Source organism: Chiloscyllium punctatum, chromosome 42 (assembly GCF_047496795.1).
Source record: "Chiloscyllium punctatum isolate Juve2018m chromosome 42, sChiPun1.3, whole genome shotgun sequence".
In the NCBI taxonomy this organism is placed as follows: Eukaryota; Metazoa; Chordata; class Chondrichthyes; order Orectolobiformes; family Hemiscylliidae; genus Chiloscyllium; species Chiloscyllium punctatum.
This window is the reverse complement of record NC_092780.1, coordinates 34034445-34054801: the sequence shown is the minus strand read 5'-3', so window position 1 is coordinate 34054801 and position 20357 is coordinate 34034445. Positions and strand designations below refer to the sequence as shown.

General features: G+C 41.7%; 1 protein-coding gene across 9 annotated transcripts in view; it reads right to left on the bottom strand.

The window, feature by feature from the left end:
• Positions 1 to 11635: 11635 nt before the first annotated feature.
• Positions 11636 to 20357, bottom strand: part of gpatch8 (G patch domain containing 8) — a 197656-nt gene continuing 188934 nt past the window's right edge. For all 9 annotated transcript variants that reach the window (XM_072561770.1, XM_072561775.1, XM_072561773.1 and 6 more), the window contains 2 exons: positions 19678 to 19808; positions 11636 to 18431 (listed from right to left, as the gene is read on the bottom strand). In XM_072561770.1, coding sequence (XP_072417871.1) covers positions 14525 to 18431; positions 19678 to 19808 — 4038 coding nt within the window. In that variant the 3' untranslated portion in view covers positions 11636 to 14524. The remainder of the gene's footprint in view (positions 18432 to 19677; positions 19809 to 20357) is intronic.

Here is a 20357-nt window from a genome sequence, read left to right as displayed (position 1 = left end):
TCATTAACATCATTATTTTCAGGTACATCGCAAATACCATACAGGATAAAAATGTTTATACAACAAATACAAACCATTCACACAGATCCCTGGTCTTGGAGAAGGATATAGGAATGTAGAAGATCTTTTGATACGTTCTTTAAGGAACAACTTTTCCTGTTATTGATTGCATAAAACTGCACAGAAATTAAAACATGAATTAAGGCCATTTAGCACAACTCGTGTTGGTGCAACTGCCCACATTTACTGTAGTCCTAATCCTATGTGCCCATACTATTTATATATTCCTTTATCACAGTCTGCCATTTAATCTGTACATGGTCTGCATTTCATTCAATTATTACAAACAATTAAATTTTACAAAACCAAGGGAAATTAGAATTGGGATAATAGGTACTATTTACAAAAATGGCTCTTGTTGCAATGGCAGTGTCCCTTCTTCTGGGCCAGAAGACCTGGGTTCAAGTCCAAGCTACTCCAAGCGTGATTCGTGATACATCTGATTTAAAACAAAATACCCTATACAAGTTACAAACACATGCAATTACGGGAGTGATACTGCAGTATAGCAGGTTATTAGGTCCATCACGCTTGCACTTGTTCTTTGAAAGCTGTATAATTAGTCATACACCAGATCACTCAGCATCTACAGAGGTAAATAGGCAGGCTATTCCCATTCATGTGCACATCTGGTGCCAGCACTGACAAGGTCATTAAAAATTCCATTACAGGGCTTGAGGAATATTGACAAACACTTCATTTCACTTCAACCATATGCTTGGATCATTGTACTCTACCTTGCTCAGTTACAGACATACATTGACCAAGCTTTATGACTACTGCTAGCTTTATAGTCAGCTCCCACATGAACAGAAACTGACCAAGTGAAATACCAATCATGCTCATTCAAGCTGAGTGCACTGCAATTAATCAGTTTATGTTAGGTATTGTTCATACTGAGAGCTGCTTATCCTATCTTTTGTGGGCTGCAACTAGACCACTGTCTCTCTTTTAAGTGACTGAGTTACCAAAACGCTGTGTTTTTCAAATGATTGATAAAATAAGCAACATTTCATTATACCAGAATGTGAATGGAATAACAATGAGATGCAAATACTGAACGCAGGGAATACAGAATAAACACAGGGCCAGATTGAAGAGATTAACCGTGAGATGAAAATGTAGAGAAAAAATACATAGACAGAACAAAAGATAACAAGCAGGCTAACTTAAATTGAATCTGAAACTAAGTCAGGAAAGGGATTTTGAGGTATGAAAGTGTTTTTTTTACAGCGGTACTTCTAACTCTACAGGAATTATTACTCGATCGTACTTTGAGTACTATAATTCTCGAGCACCAATTCTATTCATGATCATTTGTACAAAATATTTTGCTTTGAAAAAGAGCAACAAATTTTTATATACACAATTTACATAAGAGTTATTTAACTCTTTGAGTCAGTTCTATTGCTTTCATAGAGATCATGACTGACATGCAATTGAGCTCCATATCCCTTGATATCTTTAGCTAGCAATCAAATTTTTAAATTGAGATTTGATTTATCTCCAGTTCCCATGGTGCCAGATCCAGTGTCACTTCTGGGGAGTCCAATCATGCTGAGAAACCCCGATTAGTGCAGGATTAGTTGTCTCAGTGAGGGGTTTAAAGGATAGAAGATTGCGTTTATGTGACTGATGGGGGGAAAATGATGGAATGGAGGTAAGGTGTGCTATCATAGGATTCTCATCTTCCTTCAAACCTGACCAGCAATAGCCCCCACCATAAAGCCATGATTAAAACACTGGTAGAGGAAGGCCCTTAGGAGTCCATTCATTGGTGGGCTGAATTCTACAATTCCCCACTATTGTAAACACAGATGCAAAATAATTATTTGATATAGGCCAGTTCCTTATCATTGATTGAAAATCAATAAGTTGTCAATTATTCTCATCACCTTTTTCCCCAATATAAGTTTTGTTTATTTAAAAAGAAAGCCCTTCCAGGTATCTTTTCATTCTCCATGTTGGTAGCTAATTTTTCCACTTTGATTTGCTTCATCATTATTTGCTGCTATTTATATCTTTGACATTGTTCAGATATATGCTACCTTTTTCATTCAGATATACATTTTTCTCTTTTAGTTTTAATGCTCTCTCTTACCTCTTTGGTTTCCCACAGCTTTACCTTTTGGGAAACAGAACTTCAGAAGGATAATTGGTTCTGTATCAGCTTTTCTTCTGAATACCTCCCGCTGATCTTTTGCATTACGATTTTCCGAGTCTAATGTGGACAGTGTTTGTGTTATCTAGTAGAAGTCAAGCTTATTTAATCCGGAATCTTATTAGCAGTTTCATTATCTCCCTTTCAACCAGTGCACTGATCCTGATTGACGGTAGATAAGTATTCACACACTAAATCCGGTTCATTATTCATTACTGTATCTAATATGATGTACTCATTGTTGATTCTCAGATATGTTTTCAGAAAACTATCCCAGACACACAAGCAATTTATTCACTTCACAGATGCAAACAGAGGACCAACACATAGCTCCCAGTAATCTTAAATCTCTTCCTATTGTACCCATAATGTTTCCACTGCCTGTTTTGTCTCTGATTGCATCCTTGTTTACCATGGAATCAACATTATCCTTCATGATAGTTATACCTCTCCAAAATTTCCTTTAAAGGTTTAGTCATGTCTTGATATTGGCTACTCCAAATTAAATTTGCGTCTGCACTTCATTCGTTTCTTACAGTCTATATGATTGAATGGAGAACGCATCTGAACTACAAACCCAGATCTGTCTAACTCCAAAGTACAGTAAAATAGAGTGAAGGTGCCAACCAGTATGAACACAGGTTTTGTGCAGAAGAGCATTCAATTCCCAGGAAACTAAAGGAACAGTCTCAAATGGTAGGGTTGGAGAGGGCATATAAGCTAAGCGGTAATTGTCCTGAGGAGGAATAAGACCATGGATACTTAAAACAAAGATGAGAGTGTTTTTTTATCTTTGACATGATGATCTGAAAGCCAGTACAGCTAAGTGAGGATGATTATCATGGGTAAGGTGGGCTTTGTGCATGAATTTATGGGTATCAAGTGCTTTGGATGAAATGCAACTAGTGGAAGCTGGCAGTCATAGAGATGTAGAGCATGGAAACAGACCCTTCGGTCCAACTTGTCCATGCCAACCAGATATCCCAATCAAATCTAGACCCACCTGCCAGTACCCAGCCCAAATCCCTCCAAACCCTTTTCATATAGACTTCCAGATGCCTTTTAAATAAGACCATAAGACCATAAGACATAGGAGTGGAAGTAAGGCCATTCGGCCCATCGAGTCCACTCCGCCATTCAATCATGGCTGATGCGCATTTCAGCTCCACTTGCCAGCGTTCTCCCCGTAGCCCTTAATTCCTCTAGACAACAAGAACCTATCAATCTCGGCCTTGAAGACATTTAGCGTCCCGGCTTCCACTGCACTCCGTGGCAATGAATTCCACAGGCCCACCACTCTCTGGCTGAAGAAATGTCTCCGCATTTCCGTTCTGAAATGACCCCCTCTAATGTTGGAATCGTGCTCGCCACTTTCTTTGGCAGTTCATTCCATACGTGTACCACGCTCTGCATGAAAAAGTTGCCTCTTATGTCTCTTTTATATCTTTTCCCTCTCACCCTAAACCTATGTCCTCTAGTTCTGGACTTCCCCACCCCAAGGAATAGACTTTGGCTATTTATCCTATCTATGCCCCTCATGATTTACAGACCTCTATAAGGTCACCCCTCAGTCTCAGACGCTCCAGGAAAAACAGCCCTAGCCTATTCAAGCTCTCCTTATAGCTCAAATCCTCCAATCCTTGTAAATCTTTTCTGAACCCTCCCAAGTTTCACAACTTCCTTCCGATAGGAAGGAGACCAGAATTGCACGCAATATTCCAAAAGTGGCCTAACCAATTTACTGTACAGCCAGGCAGTCAGTTAGGATAGCATTGAACCAATTGACTCTGGAGGTATTTACATGTTCTTTAATGGCAGACAGGATGAGGTGGGACAGAGACAGGCCCATGTTACACTGGTGGAATTAAGTATTCTTTGTGATCAGAAAGCTTAGCCAGGAAGGCATACAGCGAAGGGGACAAACATGAATTTAGTTCTCCCAATTTTAAGGTGGGTTTAGTGGACTCTAGGGGACACTTGGTGCTTAGCTGCTACACAGTAACTAGAAATGGTAACAAACAGAATTCTGAACTATACTGCCGAGCTAAATCCGTGGAGTGCAAATCAGAGGATGTCACGTTGAAACCACAGAACTCTGCTGTGGTCATATCTAACTCTAGCTTCAAATGTTTACCACAGATGCACAAGGGAATAGCTAAATGCTCTGGAAATTGTCCAGTGCAGAGCCAAGAGACTTTTCCCTTATATCATGTTCTATAGAAACTAACATGGCTGCAGTTCATTCATCTGACCAGTTAAACTTTCTCATAAGCAGACCGAATCCTACATACCTCTTTCCATAACTCATCCACTCACCTTCACTCACCTATGAGGATGGCAGATGCTGGATTTCAGAATCAACAAGTGTGGCACTGGAAAAGCAGAGCAGGTCAGACAACATCTGAGGAGTAGGAGAGACAACGTTTCTGGTATAAGCCCTTCAATCAAGATGAAGAACTTATGCTCGAAATGTTGACTCTCCTGCTACTCGGATGCTACCTGACCTGCTGTGCTTTTCCAGCGCCACACTTTTTGACTTCAATCCCCTATGGCTGACTTATAGAGTCATAGAGATATACAGCATGGAAACAGACCCTTCGGTCCAACCTGTCCATGCTGACCAGATATCCCAACCCAATCTAGTCCCACCTGCCAGCACCCGGCCCATTTCCCTCCAAACTCTTCCTATTCATATACCCATCCAAATGCCTTTTAAATGTTGTAATTGTACCAGCCTCCACCACTTCCTCGGGCAGCTCATTCCATACAGCTACCAGGTTTTGAGATAAGTGGTCTTGTAAATCTTAATTGGGAGTTTTATCGGACTAGTGTTATAGAAGGTAAAAGACAGGTTAGAGGAAGAAATTGTAAATAGTAGTTAGTTAATTATTCTCTGCTATACTTTAAGAAATAAAGTAGATAATTTTTACTTTAAATAGTTCTTGGCCTCTTGAATGTTTACAGATTACTGCATGGGACAAATCTTTTTTCTGTTGCTGGTTTTAAATTTAGCAAGAGACTTTACCCTGTGTCGTAACACCATTTATGATATCAGTTGTAGACCAGACTGGATAAGGGTACATGTTAATGAAAATAGCATTTTTTTTTGTATTTGTATTTCCCCAGCTGCCTTAGTGGGAGTTGGAATTTTACAACCAGAACGTCAGTCTCAGCCTCTGGATTGCTTGTTCAGTAACATTACCAACATTGTTCCCTCACCTTTTGAATCTCCGCATATTTTTCATGCTATTCATTTTAAGACAACGTTGACCACAGTTGAAAGGATGCAGTATTTTGACCATGACTCCTATATTTCTTAATATGACACTCCAAAGCAATGCTAAAGGAATTTCAGGTAAGGTCTTCTGATTAACTTTGGTCAAGTTGGAGTTTAATTCAGAGAAATGCAAGGTGCTCCATTTTGTGAAAGCAAATCTTAGCCGGGCTTATACACTTAATGGTAAGGTCCTAGGGAGTGTTGCTGAACAAAGAGACCTTGGAGTGCAGGTTCATAGCTCCTTTAAAGTGGAGTGCATGCCCCCCACAGACCCCACTGTCACTATCCCCAACCCCAGAACCCCAAGGGGAACACTACCCCTGCTCATGACTCCACCGCCATTGCCCCCACCATCACACCCACTCCAGTTACAGGTTCCGCCCCCACTTCCAGCTCTACCCCTACACTAGATCCCTGCTCCCAGCCCTGCCAAGTTTTCACCATCCCCTCAGACCTCCCACTCACTGAGGACAAACGATCAGTCCTCAGCAAAGGACTCACCTTCATCCCCCTCCGCCCACGCATCAATGAATTTAATACACGCCGTGACGTCGAACAATTCTTCCGTCGCCTTCGCCTCTGAGCTTACTTTCACAATCAGGACTCACGCCCACCTTCCGAGGACCCCTTCGCCCACCTCCAACACACTGCATCGACCTGGACACCCCGCGCTGGCCTATTACCTGCCCTTGACCTCTTCATTTCCAACTGCCGCCGGGACATTAACCACCTCAACCTGTCGTCCCCCCTCCCCCACTCCAACCTCTCACCCTCACAACGCGCAGCCCTCCAAACCCTCTGCTCCAATCCCAACCTCACCATCAAGCCAGCGGATAAAGGGGGGCGCTGTGGTAGTCTGGCGCACTGACCTCTACACCACTGAGGCCAAAAGTCAACTCAAGGACACCTCTTCCTACTGCTCCCTCGACTATGACCCCAACCCCCATCACCAAACCATCATCTCCCAGACCATACAGAACCTCATCACCTCAGGAGATCTCCCACCCACAGCTTCCAACCTCATAGTCCGGGAACCCCACACTGCCCGGTTCTACCTCCTTCCCAAGATCCACAAGCCTGACCACCCTTGCCGACCCATTGTCTCAGCATGCTCCTGCCCCACTGAACTCATCTCTACCTACCTCGACACTGTCCTATCCCCCCTAGTCCGGGAACTCCCCACATACGTTCAAGGCACCACCCACGCCCTCCACCTCCTCCAAGACTTCTGTTTCCCCAGCCCCCAACGCCTCACCTTCACCATGGATATCCAATCCCTCTATACCTCCATCCGCCATGACCAGGGCCTCCAAGCCCTCCGTTCTTTTCCTCTCCAGACGTCCCCAACAGTACCCTTCCACCGACACTCTCATTCGTTTGGCCGAACTGGTCCTCACCCTTAACAATTTCTCCTTTCAATCCTCCCACTTCCTCCAGACCAAAGGGGTAGCCATGGGCACACGTACGGGCCCCAGCTACGCCTGTCTCTTTGTTGGCTACGTAGAGCAGTTGATCTTCCATAATTACACCGGCACCACTCCCCACCTCTTCCTCCGCTACATTGATGACTGCATTGGCGCCACCTCGTGCTCCCGGGAGGAGGTTGAGCAATTAATCAACTTCACCAACACATTCCACCCTGATCTTAAATTTACCTGGACCATCTCTGACACCTCCCTCCCCTTCCTGGACCTCTCCATCTCCATTAATGACAACTGACTTGCAACTGACATTTTTTACAAACCCACCGACTCCCACAGCTACCTGGATTACACCTCTTCCCACCATACCTCTTGCAAAAATGCCATCCTGTATTCCCAATTCCTCCGCCTCTGCCGGATCTGCTCCCAGGAGGACCAGCTCCACCACAGAACACACCAGATGGCCTCCTTCTTTAGAGACCGCAATTCCCCTTCCCACGTGGTTAAAGATGCCCTCCAATGCATTTTGTTTACATCCCGCACCTCCAACCGCAACAAGGACAGAACGCCCCTGGTGCTCACCTTCCACCCTACCAACCTACGCATAAACCAAACCATCCGCCGACATTTCCGCCACCTCCAAACACACCCCACCACCAGGAATATATTTCCCTCCCCACCCCTTTCCGCCTTCCACAAAGACCGTTCCCTCCATGACTACCTGGTCAGGTCCACGCCCCCCTACAACCCACCCTCCAATCCTGGCACTTTCCCCTGCCACCGTAGGAACTGTAAAACCTGCGCCCACACCTCCTCCCTCACCTCTATCCAAGGCCCTAAAGGAGCCTTCCACATCCATCAAAGTTTTACCTGCACATCCACTAATATCATTTATTGTATCCGTTGCTCCCGATGCGGTCTCCTCTACATTGGGGAGACTGGGCGCCTCCTAGCAAAGCGCTTTAGGGAACATCTCCGGGACACCCTCACCACTCAACCACACCGCCCCGTGGCCCAACATTTCAACTCCCCCTACCACTCTGCTGAGGACATGGAGGTCCTGGGCCTCCTTCACCGCTGCTCCCTCATCACCAGACGCCTGGAGGAAGAACGCCTCATCTTCCGCCTCGGAACACTTCAACCCAAGGGCATCAATGTGGACTTCAACAGTTTCCTCATTTCCCCTTCCCCCACCTCACCCTCGTTCTAAACTTCCAGCTCAGCACTATCCCCATGACTTGTCCGGACTTGTCCTACCAGCCTATCTCCTTTTCCACCTATCCACTCCACCCTCTCCTCCCTGACTTATCACCTTCATCCCCTCCCCCACTCACCCATTGTACTCTATGCTACTTTCTCCCACCCCCACCCTCCTCTAGCTTATCTCTCCACACTTCAGGCTCACTGCCTTTATTCCTGATGAAGGGCTTTTGCCCGAAACGTCGATTTCGAAGCTCCTTGGATGCTGCCTGAACTGCTGTGCTCTTCCAGCACCACTAATCCAGAATCTGGTTTCCAGCATCTGCAGTCATTGTTTTTACCTCGCAGGTCGATAGGATGGCGAAGGCGGCATTTGGTATGCTTTCCTTTATTGGTCAGAGTATTGAGTACAGTCGGGAAGTCATGTTGCGGTTGTACAAGATATTGGTTAGGCCACTGTTGGAATATTGCGTGCAATTCTGGTCTCCTTCCTATCGGAAAGATGTTGTGAAACTTGAAAGGGTTCCTGATGAAGGGCTTATGCCAGAAACTTCGATTCTCCTGCTCCTTGGATGCTGCCTGACCTGGTGCGCTTTTCGAGCAACACATTTTTCAGCTCAGAAAAGATTTACAAGGATGTTGCCAGGGTTGGAGGATTTGAGCTATAGGGAGAGACTGAACAGGCTGGGGCTGTTTCTCTGGAGAGTCAGAGGCTGAGGGGTGACCTTACAGAGTTTACAAAATTACGAAAGGCATGGATAGGGTAAATAAGCAAAGTCTTTTCCATGGGGTCGGGGAGTCCAGAACTAGAGAGCATAGGTTTAGGGTGAGAGGGGCAAGATATAAAAGAGACCTCAGGGACAACTTTTTAGGAAGGTCAAGAAAAAACATGTACTCTTCAACTTTGAGACAACTAAACACACTCAGAATTATCTAGCTTGATAGAGTTCTTTGATTAAGTAATGGGGGCATTTCATGAGGGTGGTGTAGTTCATATGTAACAGGGAGCGGTAGAGGTGGTATAAATACAACATTTAAAAGACGTTTGGACAGGTAGATGGATAGGAAAGGTTTCCAGGGATGTGGGCCAAACACAGGGAAATGGGACTAGTTCCGATCGGAAAACCTGGTTGGCGTGTACAAGTTGGTCTGAAGGGCCTGTTTCCATGTGACTCTATAAAGCACATCGTAGACTTATTTGCAAAACTAAATCACAATGTTAAAGGGAGATTGCATGGCTCCAAAATCGGTTTATCATCAAGTTCCAGCTTCAAGTCTCGCTCCAAGGCTTGAGCAACAAATGAAGACCAATGCTCCTATACAAGACTGAGAGAGCATTGAACAGCTGAAAGCATCGTCTGTCAGAGGTGAAAGATCCCATGGTGCTATTTCAAAGAGGGGCAAAGGAGTTATTCCCAGTGTTTTGGCCAAAATTTATCCTTCAATCAAGACTACAGATTATCTGGTCATTAAGGCATTGCTGTTTGTGGGAACACCTGCATCTCCAAATCATGACTACTATCGACACCACTAACTGTTTGTGGAGTGCAAATTAATTGCCACATTTCCTATAATGGTGACTACACTTTAGTAAAGTACTTCAATGACTGTATAACATGTTGAGCTATCCAATGGATGTGAAAAGTGCTATACAATTGCACAGGAAATTGTCAAGTTCTTCTGAGAGTTAGCAGGAGAAAATCAGATAAAGTACCGAATCAAAGGATATTGGAAACACTTAAGATAGATATTGTAACTGCATAGGTGAGGATGCTTTCTGGATTTCCAGAACGTTGCCAGAGGAATAGGGTAATCATTCCTAATCCGTACTGAAAATATAATGGGAGTTACAACATTCAAAATCAAACCGATGAAATCTTAAAAATGAAGTGTTTTAGTATCTTCAAAACATACTACGGCTGATGTCTATTGCAAAACAGGTTCTAGGTTTTAAAGAGGAAAATACATCACATATGAAGTTAAAACTGCTTTCAACCAAAAAAAAAGGAAGCTTTGCTTTGGAATGGAGATTTACTTTGGTGCAGGCAGTCATCTGATGAAAAATCAAATTGGACTTGAAACATTAACTCTATTTCTCTCGTCAAAGGTGCTGCTAGCCTTACCGAGATTCTTTATTCATTCATACATGGGATGTGGGTGTTACTGGCTGGCCAGTATTTATTGCCTGTCCACAGCTGTACTTGAGAAGGTAGTGGGGAGCTGCCATCTTGAACTGCTGCAGTCTACATGATGGAGTTTGACTCATAATGCAAAATTTCAGACTTTTGACCAAGTGACAGTGAAGAAATGATTATATAGTTCCAGTCAGTGTAATGAGTGGCTTGAGGAGAACTTGTGGAACACGGGGTGATGTTCCCATGTATTTGCTGCCCTAGTCTGTTCTGATGGAAATGGTCATGGGTTTTGAAGGTGCTGTCCGAGGATCTTTGGCAAATTTCTGCAATGCATCTTGCAGATAGGACACACTTATTACAGAGCATCAGTCTCCAGTAATTTGAGTTTATCCCATTTAATACCTACCCACTTAACAGGCTCTAAGTGCCTGTAGAAATTACAAATCTGGACAACTAGAATAAGGTGATATTCTGTACATTTTCCATTATTGCAGCACAGAGGCAGCAAACTCAACATACAGTAAATTAGTTAAATTTGCCAAGTCATGTACCGCTTATTTAGATATTCACCATACTTGGCTGTACACTTCTACCATTTAAAGTATATCCTCAAATTCATGCCTTCATGAATTAGAAGTTTAGAGGAATTAGAATCCCTACTATGTGGAAACAGGCCCTTTGGCCCAACAAGTCCACATTGACCCTCCGAAGAGTATCCCACCTCAACCCATTCTCTTACATTTACCCCTGACTCATGCACCTAACCTACACAACCCTGAACACGATGGGAAATTTAGCACAGCCAATTTACCTAGCCAGCACATCTTTGGACTGTGGGAAGAAACTGGAGCACTCGGAGGAAACCCACGCAGACACAGAGAGAATGTGCAAACTCCACACAGACAATCACCCAAAGCTGGAATTGAACCCAGGTCCCTGGAGCTGTGAGGCGGCAGTGCTAACTACTGAGCCACCACGCTGCCCCAAATTAGGGAAATGCATTTTTGTTCTGGCTTTCCAGGAGTAATGCCATGCAAACTACTACTGACTATTTTAAAAGGTCAACCAAGTGTAACATCGATATAAGAAAAATGACCATATATAAAGCTCAGTTATTACAGATTAAACTGACTTTATATTGCAATGCAATGATTTGAACTAATTAAACTTTTCTTGGCACTCTGTAAAACTGCCAGTCCACTGTTGGAAAGTTTTCCCCTTTACCTGTCCCGCTGATGTTTAATTTATCACCGGGAGACACTAGTTATAATTCTGGTAGTGACTGGGTCAGACTAAGCCCATTATTGCCAGTTGTAAATTTGCACAGAAATGCAAAGGCAGTAGCTGCAAAACATTCAGTGTCAAATAAATGAAGACAGAGTTCACAAATTCTTCATACTTTATTGTTATAAAGGTTTTCTCCTATTGTACAGTAATATTCTGCATGTTCTTGTGACAAAGTTAAATAAAATATGCAGTTTATGCAATAAGCTAGTTACATTTCTTTCTAGTTTTTTGTTACATAACATTTTAAAAACAGATGGAAGAAGCTGCTTTGTAAGGTGTTGGGGTGTTTAGGAGAAAGAAGTGAATCAAAAAGCTCAAGATCAGCAGAACTGACTGTATGGGAAAATATGTGTCATCTAAAGAAACCTAACTCTATTAAACACACCCTAATATCATGATTAAGAGTGTACTGATACTGTGGCATGATCTGCTCAACAGTGCTATTTGACTTTTTTGTAATCTTCACCTGTGCTCAAAGAATAATTACAGAATTAGAACTCAGACTCAAGAAAAACTATTTTGTCTCTAACTATAAACAATGAGAAATACAAGTAATCAATTGCACATAACTGATGATTGACAGCAGATTTTCACAAAAGGGCATGGTATTTTATTCTTACAGACCTATACGACAGCCTATTTCAGAGAGTTACGAGTTTTAGTGTATTTGCCAGCACTGGCTTACACTCTCCATAACATTATCTGACTGGTAATAACAAGCAAACTTCTTGAGATATTGCTATAATAGTCTCTTTGCATCCTCATATACACCAGCATCTCCAACTCTCTCCCCACTCGCCAACCCAACCCACACACCACCAAACCCCCTCCCCACCATCTATGCCAAATGATCGCTTCAAGCACAGCTTTTTCTAAATCAACTTTGAAGAATCGTGTAGTGAGTGTGGTTTTACTGGATGAAAGTTCAAAATACTGAAATCACCTAGTAAATGGTTATCCCAATCCAAATGCAAGCCATTTATAATATCTACTTTATCTGAATTTGAAACATGAATTTAAAACAAATTCAATTTATTTTGCCATGCATATTGCAAGACAGCACAAGCATTTCAAATTACTGTGTCAAGCACAAGCGTAACAACATAATTTGAAATGCAAACATGCTTAAGTCCCTACTAGATACGTGCTATAAAATGGATATGAAGTAAATTAACCTGGATCATAATGATGAAAAATTCAGTTTGATTTAATTAAGTAAATATAGCTCCAATGTGCAGTTACCAGTGTAATAAACTCTGAAACAGTAGAGCCTTTCCAGATATCCAGGCATTCATGACATTATTTTAGGGTTGAAATTGCAGGCAAGGCTTTCCTAACAGTAAAGCACATGAACTGCAGTGAAGTACCACGAGTGAAAGTGGGCTACCGAAGGTAACTCACTTAGTTCAACATACTCAACCAAGACAAACTAAAGTGGGTCATCAGAACAGATGTCTGATTGGTCTGGGAATAGAACTTAATGTAAAGGAGAAGTGATTTTATTACCATGTCAAATGTTTTCCATGGCATGAGTTACCTAAAAACAGATGAACTTATGCTTCAACAAAAATGAACACAGTAGTTACTGGTTAATCTAACCTAATCAGTTATAATTTAATTGAGCTTTCAGTCCATTCTGTGTCTGTATCCATTAGCTTATAGATTCAACAGACTCTCCCAAACACCACCTTTTGCAGAGTTGCTCATTTTTTTTACTGAATACTTTGTATAGGCAAAAACTCAAAATAAACTGAACTTCAAGAAATTTTACATTTACAGTACATAAAAACTTCAAAAAATACATGGGTTTTGGTAAAATATACATGCTTAGCTTCTGCCATAAACAGAAACATAGGACATTTACCTTTACAAGGATTGCTTAACCTACAAACATATTTACACAAAGCAGTATGTTAGAACAGTACCACGAAACCAAATGAATTTATCTTTAAAAAATATTATTGCAGTACTCTGCATGTATGTCATTGTTTTGGATGAACCTACAAAAGCAGCATCACCTGTACAGAGTTCAGTGCAATTCTTTCCACATTTTTAAATTATAAGCTACAACTTATACAAAGACTGTCGAGTTTTACAACAGCAATGGGAATAGACCTTTTCTCATAAAGATTTTACACATCTCTCCAATCTCCATCGGTAACCAAAGCTAGCTTATCTAAAACAAATGCAATTTTTTGAGATGTCACAAGAAGGTTGCTCCATTCTTTCTTTCATACATCAAAGCCCTAAAACCTGCATTCTCTCAATCACAATCCAAACCGGTGAAGCGATTATGCAGAGCCTATAAGGGCAATTACACACAGACTCTCGTTCTTGGCTTTACTTTTCCCAGGAATCTTTCGGCGAACCACAGTGAGATACGACTGCCACAGATGCCAATCATTTACTATATGAATATCAGAATTTAAACCATGTTTCACTTTTCATGGTTATGTTTTTCAGCCATCAGAGGTTAAAGTAGTACTCAGTTTCAATATCCATCAGAATCCTTTCACCACTCAACAGAAACACCCCAAAACGACCTATCAATGTACATATTACAAGGATTCTATAAAATGGAAGCAGATCAAGATGGATATGCATTTCTTTTTGCACTAAGATGGAAGTTAGAAATGGGGCAAGAGGAGGCCAACCCACTGAATATAATTATGGTGCATTCTGTCATAATTAAGATGCTTAACCTTCTCTCTTGATTCGCAATACGCTTAAGAGTTTTGGGACATCCACATAATCGGTTCTTACCTTTTTTTAGTTAAATAAAAGAATACAGGAATCCCTGATATTACAAGTATACAAACTCTGCAATATACTCTTGGGCCTGAGCCTGAACTCTTTGGCTGTTGAAAAAAGGATCAGTCTGTAATGCAACTATGTAGCATTTTCATACCAAACTAACTGCTGGTATACTTATTTCGTGAAATGAAATCAGAATGCTTAATCTTTTCACTCATTGTAGCTTGCTTCAAGTGCCATGGCTGGGGGGATGTTGGAGCTCCTGTCCTGAAAAGATAGGATGGAGTAAAGGATGAAGATGAAGAGCAGAAGCACCTGCACCTGCTGGGCGAGGAGCAAAGAGAGCAGGATAGAGAGCATGGGGAACAGGGTGGAGAGCTAGGGGGCCGGCGTGGAGAGCAGAGGCTGGTATAATATGTATTGGATGGCTAGTCAGAAAAGTGGCAGGATGAGTTGGGTAAATAGATGGTGTGATGTGTGACAGTGAAATGGGGGTCAGGTGAGGCTGGGGTATGTGATGGATTTGAGTGAGTGTCTGTGGGTGTGCGTGTGGATGAATTCCCATGGCAGCAGCTGCTGCAGCTTGATGCTGTAATATAGCATGGTGAACAGTGGTGATGGATGTTGCTGTTGCAGCTGCTGCAGGCTGCTGAATATGAAATTGTTGGAGAGCAGGAGCTGGAGCTAAAGCAGTTGAGGTAGGAAAAGTCTTCACTTGTTTAGCTAGAAGCTGTTGTTGAATGTGCTGTTGAGCTGCCTGTTGTAGTTTACTGTACTTCTCCATTTCTTCAGGGGTGAACGTTATTGGTTGTCTATCAAGTGGGGCCACTGATGAGTCTGCGTCCTCTTGGGATTCCTCATCAATTTCCTGCACTTCTGCCTGTGGAATATAATTGGAGAATGGCTCTGGATCTGGTGCAAAACGCATCATAACAGTTTCAGCAGCATCTGGTGGCCCTAATTCAGAAGGTTCTTTGATGATTTCAACTTGCGTGGTCACATCAGAAATATAGGTATCCGAGATGGTTTGAGATTCCAACTTGAATCCTTTGTGAACAAATTGGGTTTGACACGAAATTGGTTGGATTTTCTCACCTGCAGCTGACACTTCTTCGTTTTCGGATTTTTCTTCTCCGATTGAGATATCTTCATGTGCAGGCCAACTTATTTGCTGACTCATTTCCTCCTTCATCATATCTTTAGGCTCGGCTAGAAACTGCTCCTCTTCCTTGTCCCCTTTTTCCAAACAAAAATCCTCCACTTTCTTTGTTGCAGGCTTTTTGATTGTAGGTAGTTTTCCTATTAAAGGAAGCAGTGCTTTATTTCCCAAAGCTGGGGGAAGTTTAGGCCCAAAGTAACCCTGAGGGGGATCTTTTAGTTTAATTCCTACTTTATTAGGAGCTAATGTGGCTTCACTACTTGTTTCAGATTTCTTTTCAACCTTTTTAGACTGAATTTTTTCCAACAGCTGTTTAGCTGTTAAGGAATTCCTTTCCTCTTGTGTTGGTTCATCTTCCAAATCCACTTTTCCTGTGTTGGAGATGGTACTACTAGGATTTCTAGGTAAAGTACTGCCTGGTCTCATGCTATCCTCTTTGTTTTCTTCCTTTTTCAAAAGGTCATCTTTCTTCCCTGATGCTTTGCTTCGGCTGTAACACGGAGATTTTGACCGATAAACTCGATCTCTTGAAAATGATCTACTGGAGTTTCTTCGACTGGACCGTCTATCACTGGAGCTATCATGGCTGTGCGATCCTTTGTCTCTTGAAGCTGACCTTCTTGAGCTATGGTGCCTAGTGCTACCACTACGTTTGCGGCTATAGCTCCGACTTCTTTTCCAGCTTCGCTGTGTTGCGCTTTGACTACGTCGCTTACTTCGGCTCCTACTGTGGCTACTGCTGCGAGTTCTACTTCGGCTTCTACTGATGGTCCTGGTCCTTGTTCGAGTTCGGGTCCGTCCCCTGCTGCTACTTCTGGATCCACTTCTACTTTGTCTGTAGTCATCATCTGATGAAGAATATTTGTGCTTTTTCCCTTTGTGTCTTGATCTTCTATAGTCATAATCTGAATCATGTGATCGTTTAGAACGATGTTGTGACCTATAGCTGTAGTCACTGTAAGAATCAGAATAGCTCCTTCGACGACTATATCTGCTACAGTCTGAGGAAACATCAGATCCAGATGAGTATGATCTACGTGATGATCGATGGGATGATGAGCGACGTCTCCTTGATCTACTGGAGTAACTTCTGTCACTTCTTGAATCATAGTCGTCACTGTATTGGGAGGACGACTTTTGCCTTGAATGTTTTCTGTGAGATTCATCGTAACTATCAGATTCTTCATCTCTGCTGCTCTCTCTGCTCCTATGCCTAGTTCGGCTCTCTTTCTGACCAGATGTCCTCTTCCTTAATTCAGTACATGCACCTGTTTTCTGCTTTTTGCTACTGGGTTCCTGAGAACAATCTTCCTTTCTACTACTACTGCTACTACTTCTGCTACTACCTTCAACAACAGCAGGGGCATGTTCTGAATCATCTTGTGACCTGCGCCTTTTCTTCTGCATGTGACTACTCTCCTCACTAAACTTTATTGTAGCCATCTGGACGGGAAGTCCTGTAGCAGTGTCTTTGCTTTTCTCATTTGTGTTTTTACTCTTGCGTTTACGTTTTTTCCTTTTTTTTGAACTTCCATCACGTGCTTCGCCATCTTTTTGCTTATCCTTTTTCTCATGACTTTTCTCTTTTAAATGTTTGTTAGATTTTTTGTGCTTCTTTTTCTTTTTATGCTTGTGTAATTTCATGCTCTTGCCTTTATTACTAGTGTTCCTGTCTCCACCGTCAGCTTGGATTTCAGATTTTTTTGCACTCAGGGAAGGTTGCTCTTGTGGTTTAGTATCACTCTCACTTACTGTTGCTTTCGATGCAGCTTTACTCGTGTTTATACTACACTTGTCCTGTGAATCTTGATCAAGACTCTGCCCAAGTGAACTCTCGCGGTCTTTTTCTTTGTTTTTTCCTTTAGCATCCCTGTTCCGGGCCAGTTTAAACTCAAAGTAGAGAGGATTGCAACTATAAGAGATGCATGGTTCACTCTTTGTAATCATTAGCAATTCTGAGGGCCACTGAAGTGTGGTACTTTCATCTTTGCTTAGAACTGGGAAAAAGGGCCCCGTTGGCTGTTTAGGTCCATTGATGACTTCCTTATTTGCTGAACTATCTTGGTTTCCTTCTTCACAAACACTAGACTTTGATAGTGTGTCCTCACAATTCTCCGTGCTCATGATTTCAAGGGATTTTGTGTCTTTATCAGGTTCTGCATATGTCGCTGGTTTGGCAGCGTCTTTGTCCTGCTGTATAGCAGCTGTCTCACTTTCTTTGTTTTCCTGAGGCTTCAAATTATTTTGTATATCTGGATTATTTTTTGGAGGCTCTATATTCTTATTGCCACACTTACTTGACTCTTCTGTAGCTTTCATAAACAAAAGAAATGGAAAATTAGGTTTCACTTTACAATGTGCAGGAGGAATGTAATGATAATATTGGGGTTCTGACTGATTAGTTTCATCCTCTTTTTTCATCATCTTTTTCAACTTTGACAAGGTACTATTTATGGAGTCATTATCACTTTCTGACTGACTTGCCCCTTCAGCCTTATCAGAGTTTGCTATAGCTTCAACCTCCATTGACTTTGGTGATCCTTGACCAGAGGACACTTTATCATCAGGATTTGCTGTTTCAGATTCATTTGGCTCCTCTGCAACATCACTGAACACTGAAGCTGAAACGTCAAGCCTGACAGGGACCTTTTTTGCAAAAGAAAATGATACTCCTAGTTTCTGTAAGGGCATGGGCACGCCAGAATTGTTCTTAAGCTGATTGATGCTAAAAGATTGTACTGGCTGGCTGCTCTGACCTGAACCAGCAGAGCTTCCACTAATGCAATGACCTGTGTTGTCAGTTTCTCCTTTGCTATCTCCTGAGACGCTGTCAGATACATTCCTGTTAACAGATGGTGATGCAGATCCACTTGTCTTCCTTCCACTGTTATCACTTGCACCGAGAACATTCCTGTCATTAGCATCTTCATCAACTGCCACAGTCGTAGCTCTGAACATCGGGCCACTACCTGGGGCACTGCACAAGAAAGAAAACAAGTGAACTAATACCGCAGGCACTGACTGATATTTTAACTACAAGAAAACAAGCAATTCATTTTAGACAATTAAAAATCACAGGCATCAAGTGCTAAAGCCAATGAGAAGCACAAATAGCAAGAGGTAACAGGAAAAATGGCAAATGCTAGAAATTTGAAATAGAAACAGAAATGTCTGGAATTACACAACAAGAACATCAGCATTGAAGAGATTGGTTGATGTTTCACATATAGACCCCTCATTAGGATTATACTGGCAAAGAAGTCTACAACTGAAAACACATTCAGTTACTGATGGACCTGCTGTGCACTTCCAGTTTCTGTTTTTTTTAAAATGGTAGCGACAGTTCACTTGAGGCACAGTTGTGAGGCATTGCCACCTAAAGAAAAGCATGGCCAGCAATTCTCAACAATTAGGATCAATAAACAAAATTCAAGCGAAATGCAAAGGTCAAACAGTTTAAAAAGAAGCTACAACACCAGATGAAGATCTGTCATAATGGGTCAAAACATCTTGGCAGAAGCACAAGACTTGTACTGCACTGAAGAAGAACGTCCTGCATATTTCAAAACAAAGGAAAAAATAACACTCAAAAGGCACTTCCCGACATTGTGTTGAATTTCTCAAACTGAATTAGAATGGAATAAAAGAGTAACCCAATAAATTTAATGCTGCAACAAAAAAACTTGGATTTGTTTGCGAAGAAAAATGTGCCACTCAAATTTCCTATTTCCACCCTGATCTACAATTTCTCAATTATAAAGAGGCAACAAACCTAATAAAGTCAAAATTAATGTGAAAAAAGCTCAGGTAGCTGCACTAAGTTGTAAGAAACAGAGGCTTCTTGTATTTCATCACGGATGTGTCGAGCTGCCTTCCACTTGGGAATGTAAAATATTGCAGAAAATACATTTTCGGTCAGCCATTTACAAAAGTGAATGGAAAACACCAACCCAGAAGTAAATGTCTGAAAACTGCCCACAGACCCAGGTCTTTCAAGTCTGAAATGATGTGATCAGTGTCAGAGAATATGGCAAAATAGCTCACTGACTTTTAAGAAACCAAACTCTTTACCTTATACTGTAATATAAAAGAACCTGCTTTCACAGAAGTCAGTATGAAACCCTGATCAGTACTTACACTTTCAACTTTAAAAGGTTGTGAACACTGAACATAGCTTCTAATTCAAATGAGGTAGAAGTTGCTCAGTGCAGTACAGTACATACCATTCCTGTTGTTTACGCTGCTCTGCAAGTTCATGAAGCCGTCGAAGTGCCTTCTCTTGCTTTTTCTCATCTTTTCGAGATCTTGAGGAAACATTGCGAGCAAATTCTCTTTGTTTTAAGTCTTTCAATCTCTATAGTATCAAAAGTTTAAAAAATTCAATTACAATCTCCAAAATGGAAAGCTATCCTCCTGAAAAATACTTTTTCTTGGGGATGCATTTTTTTCTGTACAATGAAGAATGGCATCATTATCGACTCAAACAAATAACCCCTCAGTGACACAGTTTTAGGTAGAGCATTTATTCATATGCAGGATTGTGTTATTTATTTCTCTTTTGGGGATAAAAATTAAGAGTGAAGAAGTCATCTTTTACACCATTTCAATACTGGTTTACCCCCAAAACAATCTTGAACAGCAACAATATAGTAGCAAATTATTAAATTATTGGTCTACTGTTCTTTTAGCCCAGATTTAAATAGCAATCCACTCTGCTAATTCCAATAATGATTCAAACACCCTCTGCAGAACTAAAGTTAGAAATCACCAATCAAGATGGATAAGAGTGAAAATATTAAACATCAGCAGCAGGAGACAAGGTTGAAGACCTTGAAGCGACAGAGGGTACTTAAATTTATATTGTTTGATGAACAACAATAAATAGCAATGGATTGGCTTAATT